The sequence below is a fragment of the Schistocerca piceifrons genome, chromosome 3, assembly GCF_021461385.2.
Source record: "Schistocerca piceifrons isolate TAMUIC-IGC-003096 chromosome 3, iqSchPice1.1, whole genome shotgun sequence".
Lineage (NCBI taxonomy): Eukaryota > Metazoa > Arthropoda > Insecta > Orthoptera > Acrididae > Schistocerca > Schistocerca piceifrons.
The window spans coordinates 740,140,024-740,156,801 of record NC_060140.1 but is presented as its reverse complement, the minus strand read 5'-3'; the positions used below and the strand labels follow the sequence as shown (position 1 = coordinate 740,156,801).

Here is a 16,778-nt window from a genome sequence, read left to right as displayed (position 1 = left end):
TGTGCCGACATTACGGAAATTGCTTAATGCCGTGAAACAAAAAATACATTTTCCTTGGCAGAAAGACGTTTTACACAAGACATTGCGTGAAATGGGATTTACCTGGAAAAGATCTGTAAGTAAACGAAAGATTCTCGTAGAAAGAACGGATATAATTGACTGGCGATGTAAGTATCTGATCCAAGTGAGGAAATTAAGGGAGCTAGGCAGAAAATTCTTTTATATTGATGAAACTTGGGTGGACAATAACATTACTTACAGAAAATGTTGGCAGGGCCCTGGCGTTGAGGGCATTATGGACAATGTTAGCGGAAGCAATAGGATTATAGTGGTGAATATTGGATCAAAAGATGGGTTCTTACCCAACGCACAGTTGGTTTATAAAGCGGGTTGTGCAACAGGAGACTACCATGGGCAAATGAACTACGAAAATTTTTCTAATTGGATATCGAATAAAGTGATTCTGAATCTGCCACCGAACTGTGTTATTGTTATGGACAACGCTTCATATCACAACAAGGAACACAACAAAGCTCCAACTAGGTCCTCGGATAAAAGCGAAATGATTGAATGGTTATTAAAAAATAAGGTGGAAGCTGAGTTGACAATGAGAAAAACAAAATTATTTGATTTAATTAAACAACATAAGCCGGAAGACAAAGTATTTGAAATTAATAAAATACTTGAAGCCCATGGACACACTGTGCTGCGACTTCCACCATACAACTGTGACTTAAATCCAATTGAAATGGCGTGGGCAAAGCTCAAGAATTTCGTCAGAGGAAGAAATATTCTTGGAGATATTTGCATGACGAAGTTGCTGCAGTTGGTGAAAGAAGGTATGTAGACATTTTCTGAGCTTCCATGTTTTATTCCGAACTAAATTTTGCCGTAACTGAAAGAGAGCGTATACAAAAACTTGTCCCAATTGTTACAGGTTTTGAAACGATAAGTCAAGATGACTGGAGTGCATACTGCCTCCATGTGGAGAAACTTGAAAGAGAATATTGGGTTAAGGATGGGGTTATGGAAGACATAATAGACGCTATAGTTATTAATTTAGAAAGTGATGACGACGAGGACGACGAAGACGACGACAGTAATGATAGTGACAATGTTGATGATGACCTCTAAAATACGATGTATGTAAACAGGCAATGAATATTTTTTTGAAAAATATGTTGTGTGTTCTTTCAAGCCTGACTCTGCTCATACACTATGAAATTTCTTTTGGCAGAAATGTAGTACATGGTAGTAAAAGATTTTCCAAGATAAATACAGTCAAATGTTGTCCAAAGCAATAAATACCATTATCACTTGTTGTACAAAACCAGGAATAACTTGAGAGCTTCATGGTAAAATCAATTAACGTTTCGCTAGCAGAACGTGATTCAATCACGTAATACATTTAATGCCTAGAGAACAGCAGCATTTGAATATACTCTGTCACTAAAACTCTATCTCGGTTACTGTTCACATGATTCTAAGGAATATTGCTTAAAACATGTGTGCAATAGCTAATCTAAACACTACTGAAATTTCTTTCGAGACACGTATACCGATTCTGGACTTCTATGTAAAAAGCTTGACATACAAGGTGCGTTCACATATTAATTTTTATTTTTTGGTAAGAACTTTACTTGTTAATCTACAACAATGTTATCCTATTCAAAATATTCCCCAGTACATGCTATACACTTATGCCAGTGCTTTTTCCAATTCCCAAAACACTTTAGGAATTATTTCCTCGGGATAGTTCATAGGCCTTTTGACTGCATTTTTAATCTCACCCACTCTTGTAAAACTGCTGTCCTTTAAGGCCTGCTTTGAAATGTTTATACCACTTGTGTGTTCTGGGTTTACTCATAAGAGACTGACCAAAAGCAATATTTAACATTCCTAAAAATTTGATACACTTTATTCCATTCTTATAACAAAATTTAGTACAGATTCTCTAATCTATTTTTATACAAAACAAATAATAGTTGATGCTACCAAAACACATATAACTTTTTTGACAACTGAGAGCCGGCCGCGGTGGTCTAGCGGTTCTGGCGCTGCAGTTCGGAACCGCGGGACTGCTACGGTCGCAGGTTCGAATCCTGCCTCGGGCATGGGTGTGTGTGATGTCCTTAGGTTAGTTAGGTTTAAGTGGTTCTAAGTTCTAGGGGACTTATGACCTAAGATGTTGAGTCCCATAGTGCTCAGAGCCATTTGAACCATTTGACAACTGAGAACTGGGTAAATACCCAATATGCAAAACATTGCACAGATACTTTTCAGACATGTTTACGAAGAGAGTGGCAAAAAAAGCAGTGCAAACCGAACTAATACAAAACACGGAATTATAAATTTCTGCTTACTTTTTAAACACTCTTCGTGTTGCAAGAATTGTTAAGTTCCAATGCAGACCCTTTAAAGAAAACTTCTACATTTTAGTAAGAACAAGCCTTAAATTCTACAGGTTGATTGCACTATATCTGGTTCGTCTTACGAATAGAGGAACATACATTCACATGAAGAGGCATTCGGTTCTATGTTTGTAGTAGAATACTGACTTCCGTTCTTATGTTAATATTATTTACTCTATAATGTTTTGTTTCGAAGAAGCTATCGTCTTTTGTTTTCCTTATACTCTTAATGCATTTGTCTAAAAATAAACACAGCCGGGACGTATCTGTACGCGGCGTCGCCACAGATATGAAGCGCGCACCGCCGCAGGGCCGGTACTACGTTGTGAAACAGCCTGTAGAAGCGCCCTGTGACGTAGCAGGGTAGGCAGAGTGCGGACTCGCTTGCTCGCACTTCAGTTTACAGACAGACTTTACTGGAGAAGCAGTACGAAATGCAGAAGTCGTCTGCATACAGAGAAGATGATACTGATGGCTTTTGCTAGACCGTCAATTGCCACTAAAAGTAGAGATACACTCAATACAGAGCCTTGCAGGATCCCATTCTCCTGGACATGGGAGGGTGGGGGGGGGGGGGGGGTGGGACAATGTGAGGCACCAACCTGGACATGGAAAGTACAGAGCGACAGGAAATTTTGGATAAAAATCGGAAGTGTGCCCCGGTGATCCCAATCATACAATGTGGCGAGGATATGATGTAGCTAGGTTGTGTCGCAAGTGTTTTGTAAATCATAAAAGACGGCAGCCAGGTGTTGACATCTGGAAAAGGCTGTTTGGATGGCAGACTCGAGGGAAACTATATTATCACTGGTAGAGTGACCATGGCAGACAACACCTGGCATGGAGCCAGTAGGCCATGTGACTCCAGGACCCAACACAACTGCCGACTTACCATGTATTCTAACAGCTTACAAAGAACGTTGGTGAGGCTGATGGGCCGATAGCTACCCACTTCAAGCGGGTTTTTACCAAGTTTGAGTATTGTTATGATGATGCTCTCCCACCATTGCGATGTAAAGACACCATCACACCAGGTCTGGTTGGAGATCACAAGATGTCGCTTGTAGTCGGAAGAGATGTTTGATTGTCTGACTGTGGATCCAATTTGTCCCAGGAGTTGTGTCAGGGGAATGTGCAAGGACGCTGAGAAGCTCCCACTCTGTAAATGGAGCATTTTAGGGTTCACTGTGAAGTTCAATGAACGAGAGGGCCTTCCTTTCCATCCGCTGTCTGAGGGTGCGAAATGCAGGGGGATAATTCCCTGACACGGAGGCTCGAGCATAGTGCTCAGCAAAGTGCTCGGCAATTGCATTTGCGTCGGTAGATAACACGCCATTGATGTTAATGCCAGTAACACCTGTAGGGGGCTGGTTCCCACAAACACATCTGATCTTTGTCCTGACTTGGGAAGTTGACGTATGGTGCCCAATGGTCGAGACATACCTCTCCCAACACTCCTGTTTCGTCTTTTTATCAGCTGGCAAACGCAGGCACAGAGCCATTTAAAAGCTGTTAGGTGCTCTGGAAAGGGTGCTGCTTATGTCGCTGTAGAGCTAGCCGACTCTCTTTAATGGCCTCAGCAATTTCCAGCGACTACCAAGGTAATGACTCTCGCCGGGTGCACCCTAAAGAACAAGAGTTGTCTGCCGCAGAGACGATCATTCTAGTGACCTGCTCAACTACCACATCAATGGTCGATGGTACCATTTGGGGGAGATTCAATGGTGAAAGCAGAGGTGAAAGTTTCCCAGTCTACCTTGTTTAAAGCCTGTCTTGGTAGACGTCCAGGAGAATGGTGCTGCCGGAGTGACAGGAAAATGGAAAATTGGTCACTACCACCCACGTTATTGTGGGCTCTCCAGTGGGCAGATGGGAGAAGTCCTGGGCTGCAGGGGGATAAATCAATGGCCGAGTAAGTGCCATGAGCCAGACTGAAAAGTGTGGGGCCCCAGTATTTAAGAGGCAGAGGTCGAGTTGAAACAAGAAAGTTTCGACATCTCTACTTCGGCCAGTAAGCAGTGCCATCCCAAAAGGGGTTATGGGCGTTAAAATCTCCCAAAAGTATGAAGGGTATAGGGAGCTGATGAATCAGTGCAACCAATGTGTTCAGGGATACTGCACCATCTGGAGGAAGATATATGTTGCAGAGAGTTATTTCCTGCATCATCCTTATCCTGCCATCCACAGCTTCAAAAGGGGTTTGAAGGGGCACAGGTTCACAGCATACTGAGTTCAGGACAGAGACACAAACTCCACCTGACACTCTTATTATATTCGCTATGGTTCTTGTAATATCCCCTACAGCCGCAAAGGGCAGGGGTCTGCATTGCCAGGAACCAGGTTTCCTGGAGGGCACTGCAGAAAGCAGGTGTAAAACTTAACAGTTGCCCTAGCTCAGCCAGGTGGTGGAAAAAACCGCAGCAATTCCACTGGAGGATGGCGTTATTGTGAAGCTGGGATGGCATGAAGCATGAAAGGAAGCAGGTTATGCCCCAGGGTTACCTGCTTTCCGATTGAGTATTTTTATCCATTCCTATTGTGGATGAGGCATCAGTGAGATCCAGGTCCTCAGGGGAAGCTGAGATCTCCACCTCATCCACAGGTGCAAAATTGGTAGGGAGTAGTGGTCTTGGGGCCACCGGAGGGACCTTTTTCTTAGAAGACTTCTTTAATTTGCTTGCCCTCTCACTTCTCTTTGGGGGCTAGCTGGGAGAACTTCTCCGAAGAAGAGGAAGACCGGAAGCTCTTCGTCCAGCGGCTTTTGGCTCCTTTAGCCACTGGGGAGTGTCTGCTGTGGCATTAATGGAGACCTTGGGGGAGAGGGTCCCAAGGAACCCCATCTGCACGAGAGGAGCCTGTTGCTTCTCCAGATGGGTGGAGGGGACCAATGTCCCCTGCATTTGGAGGGCCTTGCTCCTGAAGTAGGTACGCTGGGAGCAACAGAAGGATATTTTCCACCTACCATCAAGGGGGCAGATGTATTCTGGAGGCCCAGAGGGCCCACTGTTCGTGGCATAGAGTGTGGTACAAATGGTACTTGTGATAGCGACGTTAATGTAGCTGCAGCGTATGTGGACATCAACCAAATGGGGTATAATCATTGAAATTTACGTTTAGCCTTGTGCTCCATGATTTTCCACTCCTTTTGTAGTTCTGTGCAGTCTGGCAAACAGGGGGAGTGCTGCTCTCTGCAGCTGATACGAGTGGGAAGAGGTGCACAGGGAGTATCTGAATGAAGTGGACTTCTGCAGTCTTGATGTGAGGTGTTGGAAGTGTAGTAGGAAGACATGTGCCCAAATTTCCAGCACTTAAAGCACTGCATGGGGGGAGGGAGGGACATAACGGTTTAACGTCAGAGCAGTAAACCATAACATTGACCTTTTCAGGCAATCAGTCACCCTCAAAGACCAAGATGACGGCACCAGTAGCAACCCTGTTGTCTTTGGTCCCCTGTAAATGTGCCGGATGAAATGAACACCCCACCATTCTAGATTGGCATGGAGATAGTCGTCATACTGCAAGAGGAGGTCGCAATGGAAAATAATCCCCTGGACCATGTTGAGGCTTTTATGGGGAGTGACAAACAGGAATATCACCCAGCCGGTCACAAGCGAGTAACACTGAGGATTGGTCTGGGGATCATGTCTGAATCAAGACTGCACTGCTTCTCATCTTGGACAGTGCTGTCACTTCCTCAAACTTATCCTCAAGATGTTCAACAAAAATTGAGGCTTCATAGGTAGAAACAAGTCCCCGTCTATTCTGCTACAGGCTAAATACTGAGGCGAATATGGCTCTCTTCTTTCTGTAGCCTTACATTCCTCCCATGGTGTAGCGAGGGAGGGAAATGATTTATGGTCATATCTGTCAGCATTGTACTCGATGTTGCCCTTCTTAGAGAATGCTCGCACTGTACGGTCACCAGCAAGAGATGACTTAGTCCACTTCATCGCAGTTCATCTGACCTGATGCCACCCACTGCAGTCAGGGGCTCTCCCCACGGGCACCACCCAGCCACAGCATAAGCCAGCTGACATGATGGCCATTGCTGGGAGTCCTGATGTCCCAGGAAGACAGGCATCTACTCCTTGGCATACATGGGGAGTTTACAGTTCAGGCATCAGCAGTGCAATCCCTCAGGGGGCTACCACCAAATGGGTACATGACAGCCCCACCACAACGGTCTCGCTACCGTGCTGGATATTGGGCACAGAGAAATCCAATACTGTCACGGGGGCCAAAGAGGACAGGAGACAACGGAAGAATATGACATACCCCAGAAAGAGTCCTCATCCAAATAGTTGAATTGCAGGTGGAGATGCAAAGCCATGACAAGAGTTTCAGGAGATTGATTCTAAGGGCACTATGGATATCTCATGCACCACGTAAGAAGTCCTTCCACTTAAGGCCCACACTTCTGTAGAATTTGGAAAGTGGCAAGTCAAACCATAAAATGGGACCTGAACTTACGGGGCCAAAAAGTGAGAGACTCCTTTTAGTCACCTCTTACGGCGAGCAGGGATACCTCGGGCCTATTCTAACCCCCAGACCCGCAGAGGGAGGGAGTAGTGTTGCCTGGCTTGTGGAAGAATGCAAAACGAAGTTTTCCTCTTTACAATCACATTATGGTGCACAGTGGAGGGAAATTCGCGCAAGCAAAAAAAGTGCTTTTGGTATTGATGCAATTAGAAGCCAAATCTCTGGTGGTTTCCACTTCTCCATTTTTTAAAAAAATACGTGATTCCAAGAAACACTTTAACAAACATATCTGACAGAGCTATGAGTATATATAGGTTTCATTTCTTACATTATCGTTCTGATATTAGCAAAACATTTCTCATATTCATTATCAGTATGTTGATATATCATGGTGTACTTATTGTTTATTAGTTTTCATTGGCTGGTACCTAATACTTTTGGGCTATGTATGCGAAATGTGATGTTGCAGTGTTTACTTGTTTTTGCTTACGGACCTAAACTGATCGGTGTTGATAGGACCGGATTAGGGAACAAGTATAGTATTTAAACAGAGACACAGTTTTCACCGTGTGTTTGCATTAGTATTTCCTTTGTGCAGCGAAAACTTTTCTCACTTATTTATAATATATAATTCTGTAACATGTCAGTCAGCGAGAAATTTATCAGGTTACTAATGTTTCATCTGGCAGCTATCATAGAATAGCTGCTGAATGTAATTATTCTAAAGTAACTGCTTCAGGTGTTTTCCACTGTAAAGGGAATTTTTCTTGGTTTTAATTTTTGGAAGTAAACAAGTCTTTAAGTTGAGAGGAAGCTTATGAGATCAACAGTTTGTTGACTTTTACAAAAAGTATCATTTGATGTGCTCCTTACATTAAGAAAGCATTCTTGTCAGTGAAAAACTGCCTAATTGTTTAAAATAAAATGTCACTGATTGGCAGTCAAATTAGGCAGAATACAAATAGCCCGTTTCATTCATCCTGTTTGTGGCATTGAGAACATTCTTTTTCTTTACAAGTACTCTGATTTTAAAATTATTTACTTAGTCCTTATGTAGGCAGCGAATAGTTGTAGCTTGCAATAAATACTGTATACTAACTCAACATGAATAAATTAAAATTTATTAATATATCTAAACACAAAGATGATGTAACTTACCAAACGAAAGCGTTGGCATGTTGATAGAGACACTAACAAACACAAACATACATACAAAATTCGAGCTTTCGCAACCAACGGTTGCTTCATCGGAAAGAGGGAAGGAGACGCGGGAGCTTTCGTTTGGTAAGTTACATCATCTTTGTTTTTAGATATATTTTTCCCACGTGGAATGTTTCCCTCTATTATATTAAAATATTATATTAAAATTTATTAATATACTTTACTGGATTACTTGCTGAGGTTAAACATTAACTACACTAAATAGTGTATGCTGTTGCTAAGAACTGTCAGCTACTGACAGAACAAATTATGTGGACAACCTTGAACATACAAGTATCTCAAATGTAATGAAATTGAATATTCTACACAATATATTTTTCCAGTTCCTGTCTCCTATCGCAGTGACTGTGTGTGAGATTGTGGACCACCTCGACCGCAATTACACTGTAAGTTGAAATTAACACTAGCTATACTTTTCTGGAACATTTCTGTTGGTACGAAGATGTAATAATTATAATTTCAGATACAAAGGCAGTCAGCCACTGCATTTCATGGCAGTAGCTGTGAAAATTATTCACTCTACAATTGCTCTGTAAGTTGTTGCCCATTCATACCACTCTTGCCCTGGGGTTAAAATTCAGTAAATTATGTGGGATGTCTTATTTTCAGGAATCACAATCACCCCAGCCACCACTGTCAACTGATAGCACCATAGACATTTGGACTGTAAGTGAAACTACTTGATACATTGTGGGAACATAGAGGAAGACAGTCTTCCAACAATTTTATGTCAAGAATAGCATACCTATTTTTATAGTGGTCAGACTAAATAAACATATAAATAAAAAAGCATGATTTGTTTCTAGTTAAGCTCCATTGAAAATGTTTTGTTTGATTTTAGTTGCTAACCCCACTTGTAGTAATACCATTTGTATTTAAACCACCCAAAAGAGTAAATGTATTAGTAATTTAATTCCTATACTTTTATTTGCAGGACAGTCCTGCACCTGGAGGTGGCCAAAGTTTCAGATCTGAATGTAATACATCATCACACTACTCAAGGCAAGGAAAAAACGCAAGAGGGAAGACGAAGGCCAAGCCCTTGTGGCAACAGTGCTGGAGAAAGTGAAAGCCAGACTCAAAATAGGTGTTGAAGAACCTATTGCTAAATTTGTTGCCAGTGAGCTAAAAAAACTCAAGTGCTAGACGATATTCTCTTAAGAACAAAACATAAAATCCTTAAAGCATTAATGAATGTGCACAGTGAGCTGCTTGCTGAATCGTAGAAATAAAATAATTTCTAAATAAAAAACTGAGCTCATGTATAATTTCAAATTACCTCCTATCATTCCTGTATAAAATTTACTGATTTGTCCTTGGATTTACTAGTGTTATTTACTCTTTAAGGTTGTACTGTAACATATTGTGCATGAAAACGGTTTTTTCGCTTTACAGTGTTAAGTCGATCAGTCATCTATTGGCTAGGAGATTGAAATCACCTGCTTGACGCTTGAATGCTTACCCACTGTACGAATGCTTTATTCAAGAAACATTTATTTATTTACTTAGCATCCTTGTATCTCATCATTATAAAAATGATATAGGATTTGTCATACATTGCCTTACATAGAAAATAGGACAAGAAAAGATTTACAATGATATGTCCATAAATAAAATATTATTACATATAACATGAAACCATATGCATAACAACATTCATAATATGCTAAATTAGAATTCCCTATTACATATGATACTCGAATGTCGACACAATGTACCATTCCTAAGGGATATACAGCCTGTAGCAGTGTTTACAAAATTATTCGTGGCAGTCCTGTTACTTCAAGTCCCGTGTATTTCTGATACATCAAGCCATATGATCATGAAATAGGGTCTCTTACACAGAAAAACAATCAGTTAATAAAAATGAAGGGTTAAATGGAAAGTACACAACAGTGGCAACTTTTTTATCATGGCTCCTGCCAGGACGACCCAATGCTCTTTGGCTTATATTTTAACGACAACCTTCTTTCATAGCCTTGTTCATATATTCAGCAACCTGAATTACATTTTTCAGATGACCAAAAATAACCTGACAAACTTGGAAAGTCATTTGAGTAGACAGGATTCTACATATATAGCAAAACATTTGATAAATATATTTAAAAACAAAGATGATGTGACTTACCAAATGAAAGTGCTGGCAGGTCGACAGACACATAAACGAACACAAACATACACACAAAATTCAAGCTTTCGCAACAAACTGTTGCCTCATCAGGAAAGAGGGAAGGAGAGGGAAAGACGAAAGGATGTGGGTTTTCAGGGAGAGGGTAAGGAGTCATTCCAATCCCGAGAGCGGAAAGACTTACCTTAGGGGGAAAAAAGGACGGATATACACTCGCACACACACACACATATCCATCCACACATATACAGACACAAGCAGACATATTTAAAGACAAAGAGTTTGGGCAGAGATGTCAGTCGAGGCAGAAGTGCAGAGGCAGAGATGATGTTGAATGACAGGTGAGGTATGAGTGACGGCAACTTGAAATTAGCGGAGATTGAGGCCTGGTGGATAACGGGAAGAGAGGATATATTGAAGAGCAAGTTCCCATCTCCGGAGTTCGGATAGGCTGGTGTTAGTGGGAAGTATCCAGATAACCCGAACGGTGTAACACTGCGCCAAGATGTGCTGGCCGTGCACCAAGGCATGTTTAGTCACAGGGTGATCTTCATTACCAACAAACACTGTCTGCCTGTGTCCATTCATGCGAATGGACAGTTTGTTGCTGGTCAGTCCCACATAGAATGCATCACAGTGTTGGCAGGTCAGTTGGTAGATCACGTGGGTGCTTTCACACGTGGCTCTGCCTTTGATCGTGTACACCTTCCGGGTTACAGGACTGGAGTAGGTGGTGGAGGGAGGGTGCATGGGACAGGTTTTACACCGGGGGCGGTGTTTTTAAATATATTTTTCCTACGTGGAATGTTTCCCTCTATTATAACCATATCATTAATTTGAACCCAACAATTACCTTTGTTATTGTTGCTGTTGCTTTTCGAAATCTTTCCTGTCGTCTTTTTCTCTTTATTTTCTCTTTCTGTTTTTACCAGTAGTCTCATTTTGTATTCACCTTCCCTATTTTACCGTAATATACTATACAATTTTATCCCGCCTATATATACTCAATAATACGTAACCCACTTCCAAACCATAACCAAAAAAATTTTATTTTCCGCTTTCAACACTACCGCTGCCATAAAATCCACCGTTTCTAGTTCAATAACAGCTGCTTTCACGTATTAAACAACCATTTCGGCTAGTTCTAATAACTTTCACTTTATTTCCACTTCGTTTTTCGCACATCACTGATCATTTTAGCCGCTCCCCACAGGTTTTAACGTCATTATTTCTTCGTCAGACAATTGTTAGCCCCATTCTCGTAATCTTTCACCACAACACCACTCTTTTTAATACGTTTTTTCGAAAATTTCCCGAATTTCTTCGTCCTTTAACGTGTTTTAGCGGCAACACAACCACCTAACCTTTATGCACATCGCTGTCTACCAACCCAAGTTCACCACAGGATCAACTTAACCAACACTTTTTCGCCTTTTTTCATACCAGATCTCCAGTTACTTTCTAGTTCACCTTTATCTCTCCCCATATATTTTTATCTTTCATTTTCATTTCAACCTCATGTTAAACTTTCCACCTTCTAATACCATGTCACCCTCACAACACCCCCACAACGACCCCATCAAGTTTTATTTACATTCCCTCCGCAAACATGCCTTCACCCTAGCCAGATTACGCTCGCATGTTTTATTTTCTCAGGCTTGTCTGACATTTGGCATAACCCCCAAAGGCCTCACACTTAAAGTTCCCATCTCTGGCTGCAACCCTTCTTTCCATCAGTCCCTATACCAGTTCCAAACTGAACAATCCATTGCCCTCACCCACCTAATCCTTCACCTACACATCAACTCAACCAATGAACACACCCGTCAATTCCTATCCTTAATAAAAGTCCTCAATCTTTCCTCTCCCACATCCACACTGGCTATTCAGAGCATCTTCCTACAGGCCAACCGCAAATTAGAACAGCATGCCACCCTTCACCTCAAAAAACTATCCAATCTCCTGGTTTCCCACCTCCGGAAAGGCAACTCACTCACCCTTCACAACCTTTCCAGCAAACCTCAACCACCTCTCATTGCACACAAACCCAGTCTCTCCCATCTACTCAATCTCCCACTTCCAGCTCCACTCCCTCCAAAACCTCAAAATTCCAATCAACGCAATCTGGTACCACAACACCCTAATTCAGTAGTTAACCTTTCCTCCAAACCTCTCTCCCAATCCGAAACCTCTGTCCTATCCAAAGGCCTCACCTTCAGCCCCACTCCTAGATTCAACCAAACAGCCCTCGTCAAAGATTTGCTGTCCTACACTCGTACTCTCTGCTGGAAGTACCACTTTGCTATGAAGAAAAATTATCCTAATCCTACCCCTAATGATCCAACTCCCCAAGACACTATCCAAATTGAACCCTGCCTGGAACAGTTCCGTCCTCCGTCACAGCGGGACCCACCTCCTCTTCCTCAAAATCACCCTCTCCAAACCTTCCAGGAATTTCTGACTTCCAGCCTTGCCTCTCAGTCCTTCTTAAAAAACCTTAATCCTACTCCCAACATCACCTCTGCTGAAGCCCAGGCTATCCGTGATCTGAAGGCTGACCGGTCCATCGTCATTCTTCCGGCGGACAAGGGTTCCACAACCGTGGTACTTGATTGTCGGGAGTGTGTGGCTGAGGGACTGCGTCAGCTTTCAGACAACACCACATACAAAGTTTGCAAAGGTAATCCCATTCCTGATGTCCAGGCGGAGCTTCAAGGAACCCTCAGAACCTTAGGCCCCCTACAAAACCTTTCACCTGACTCCATCAACCTCCTGACCCCACCGGCACCCCGCACCCCTACTTTCTACCTTCTTCCTAAAATTCACAAACCCAATCATCTCGGCCGCCCCATTGTAGCTGGTTACCAAGCCCCCACGGAACGTATCTCTGCCTATGTACATCAACATCTTCAACCCATTACATGCAGTCTCCCATCCTTCATCAAAGACACCAACCACTTTCTCGAATGCCTGGAATCCTTACCCAATCCGTTACCCCCAGAAACCATCCTTGTAACCATTGATGCCACTTCCTTATACACAAATATCCCGCACGTCCAGGGCCTCGCTGCGATGGAGCACTTCCTTTCACGCCGATCACCTGCCACCCTACCTAAAACCTCTTTCCGCATTACCTTAGCCAGCTTCATCCTGACCCACAACTTCTTCACTTTTGAAGACCAGACATACCAACAATTAAAGGGAACAGCCATGGGTACCATGATGGCCCCTTCGTATGCCAACCTATTCATGGGTCGCGTAGAGGAAGCCTTCTTGGTTACCCATGCCTGCCAACCCAAAGTTTGGTACAGATTTATTGATGACATCTTCATGATCTGGACTCACAGTGAAGAACTCCTGAATTTCCTCTCCAACCTCAACTGCTTTGGTTCCGTCAGATTCACCTGGTCCTACTCTAAATCCCATGCCACTTTCCTTGATGTTGACCTCCACCTGTCCAATGGCCAGCTTCACACGTCCGTCCACATCAAACCCACCAACAAACAACAGTACCTCCATTACGACAGCTGCCACCCATTCCACATCAAACGGTAGTGCCCCACTTGTGACGGGATACTTTCCGGGACTGGATCAGATTCTGAATGTGGCTCTCCAGCAGGGATACGACTTCCTCAAATCCTGCCCTGAAATGAGAATCATCCTTCATGAAATCCTCCCCACTCCACCAAGAGTATCTTTTCGCCGTCCACCTAACCTTCGTAACCTCTTAGTTCATCCCTATGAAATCCCCAAACCGCTTTCCCTACCCTCTGGCTCCTACCCTTGTAACCGCCCCCGGTGTAAAACCTGTCCCATGCACCCTCCCACCACCACCTACTCCAGTCCTGTAACCCGGAAGGTGTACACGATCAAAGGCAGAGCCACGTGTGAAAGCACCCACGTGATCTACCAACTGACCTGCCTACACTGTGATGCATTCTATGTGGGAATGACCAGCAACAAACTGTCCATTCGCATGAATGGACAAAGGCAGACAGTGTTTGTTGGTAATGAAGATCACCCTGTGGCTAAACATGCCTTGGTGCACGGCCAGCACATCTTGGCGCAGTGTTACACCGTTCGGGTTATCTGGATACTTCCCACCAACACCAGCCTATCCGAACTCCGGAGATGGGAACTTGCTCTTCAATATATCCTCTCTTCCCGTTATCCACCAGGCCTCAATCTCCCCTAATTTCAAGTTGCCGCCACTCATACCTCACCTGTCATTCAACATCATCTCTGCCTCTGCACTTCTGCCTCGACTGACATCTCTGCCCAAACTCTTTGTCTTTAAATATGTCTGCTTGTGTCTGTATATGTGTGGATGGATATGTGTGTGTGTGTGTGTGTGTGCGTGAGTGTATATCCGTCCTTTTTTCCCCCTAAGGTAAGTCTTTCCGCTCCCGGGATTGGAATGACTCCTTATCCTCTCCCTTAAAACCCACATCCTTTCGTCTTTCCCTCTCCTTCCCTCTTTCCTGATGAGGCAACAGTTTGTTGCGAAAGCTTCAATTTTGTGTGTATGTTTGTGTTCGTTTGTGTGTCTGTCGACCTGCCAGCACTTTCATTTGGTAAGTCACATCATCTTTGTTTTTAAATATATTTTTCCTGCGTGGAATGTTTCCCTCTATTATAACCAAAACATTTGATAATATTTATTGAATTACTACAGACAGCAGTAACTTTAAATTTGCAGCTAATACACCTTTGAACAGGCGTCTGGTGTGTTGAACACACACACTTTGTTTTTGACACCCAGACAGTTGATGTTTTGAGGAAATGGATATTTTTGACACACAAACATCAAATGCTTGGCCTTCACTACTCATACTACACCATTACAGAAAAAAATTCATTGGTATGAGGTGATACATGCAAATGGGAAAAAAGGTAAATACAACTGCCTGACATGTGAAATTCAATAATTCACAATGGAATCCAGCTGCTGAGCTCTATTGATATTTTAAGATGCTGATTACATACAATTATATTAACAAAATGCTCATTTTATTTAAATGAGAAAGACTATTAAAAATCAAGAAACTTTTTTTCTGCATTGTTTCTTCTTTTTTGAATCAGCTTCCAATTTTTTTAACACAGAACATTCATTTTAAGTTCTTAGGTATATTCCTCAATAATCAAATTTTTTGTCGATTCCCATTGCCATGGGACATACGTAATGCTATTAAAATATTGACAGAACCTATCACACACATCTCTCGCACTGCACGGTGTTCGATTTCCAACCTGTTGAGCAATGCCTGGTAGAGCAGCATCCATCCTCCAAGCTCCTTCCTCCACTATGCACAATTGTGTGTCCTCTACATCTGTAAGCCAGCAAATATGTGGAATCTGCTTCAGCTATCAAAAAATTGTGTAAAATGCATAGTGTCTCCACAATTTGCACTACTTTTTCAACTGGCAGCCTTATTGTACCCAGGAGAACTCAATCTATTTGCAAGGATGGCAAATGTATTTTCTACCACTCCCCTTGCCCGCGATAGTCTGTAATTGAACACACTTTTGGTTTTTATCACCACCACAGTCTCTGATAGGTTTCATTATGTTTGGCTCCAACCGAAAAGCATCATCAGCCACAATTACATATGGTACCGGTACAGTAATATTGCTGCACTCCAAGGATTTTGCCTGTGGCTCATTCAACCAATTTTCTAAGAGGGCAACACTTATTTTACTGTTCATCAAAACTCCAATGTCAAAAAGTTGAAATCTGTAACGTGCATCCACTACTGCCAGCTGCACTACACTATCGAATTTTCTGTAGTTGTAGTACTGTGAACATGCAGTCCGCCGTGGGGAGAACACAATGTGTGTACCATCCGTAGCACCTGAAAAGAAAATTGAAGAGGTTTGAAAAGATTCTTAATTCTATGAGGTAACATCAAATGTAATGGAAACTTGAAAAACTTATCGGCTGTGTTAAATTTATAAGGTTTCACACGAATGTGACTAAATGGCTACTGTGGTCATAACGAATCAAGCACTGGTGCTTTATACAATGCTTACTCTATAGACAATCATTGCTGGTGCACTTTCCCATAACTATGAAGTATCATAAATCATTTTGTTATGCTCACTATAACAGAAGACTGCTGCTACCTTTAAAATAGATTTTTCTTATATAGTGAGGTAATATCAAACAAATTGAAACCCCACCAAGGAAGGGCCAATCACATCACAAAGCAAATAGTGGGCTGTGTTTTACAGCAACAATACCTTTTTATTTACAGCCAAAAAACATCCCAACATAGTACCAATTACCAGAGTGTAGTTACAGTTAATGTGGTGCAGGAAAAAAAAAACAGCCACACATTTTGTCTATGTAGCCAAAAATATATTTGGAATGTTCAAGATATTTACAAGGAATATAATTTAAGCAAATGAATATCTTCCATACCACATGATATGAACACCATGAAATATGTATTTCTGACACATACAATGTGTCAACTAAGGGCACATGTTCTAATGAAGCAGTCAGTGTAAGTATGTCTAATGAAGTGCACCAATACCCT

At 42.2% G+C, this 16,778-nt stretch overlaps 1 protein-coding gene and 1 long non-coding RNA gene across 3 annotated transcripts in view; one reads left to right on the top strand and one right to left on the bottom strand.

Moving 5' to 3' along the window:
* Positions 1-573: 573 nt before the first annotated feature.
* LOC124789027 (uncharacterized protein C21orf140 homolog) lies at positions 574-1,203 on the top strand. Its single transcript, XM_047256313.1, has 3 exons — positions 574-839; positions 938-1,066; positions 1,199-1,203. Exons 1-3 carry the CDS (start codon positions 608-610, stop codon positions 1,201-1,203), a joined length of 366 nt encoding a protein of 121 aa, XP_047112269.1. The 5' UTR covers positions 574-607.
* Positions 1,204-14,821: 13,618 nt separating this feature from the next.
* Positions 14,822-16,778, bottom strand: part of LOC124787657 — a 48,615-nt gene continuing 46,658 nt past the window's right edge. For both annotated transcript variants that reach the window (XR_007015980.1, XR_007015979.1), the window contains exon 4: positions 14,822-16,091. This is a non-coding gene — a long non-coding RNA (uncharacterized LOC124787657). The remainder of the gene's footprint in view (positions 16,092-16,778) is intronic.

Excerpts from the sequence above, each read along its gene's own strand:
- LOC124789027 (XM_047256313.1), top strand. The coding sequence starts at position 608 with ATGAGAAAAACAAAATTATTTGATTTAATTAAACAACATAAGCCGGAA. Across the intron at positions 840-937 it reads GCTGCAGTTGGTGAAAGAAG|GTTTTGAAACGATAAGTCAA; the intron begins GTATGTAGACAT and ends CAATTGTTACAG.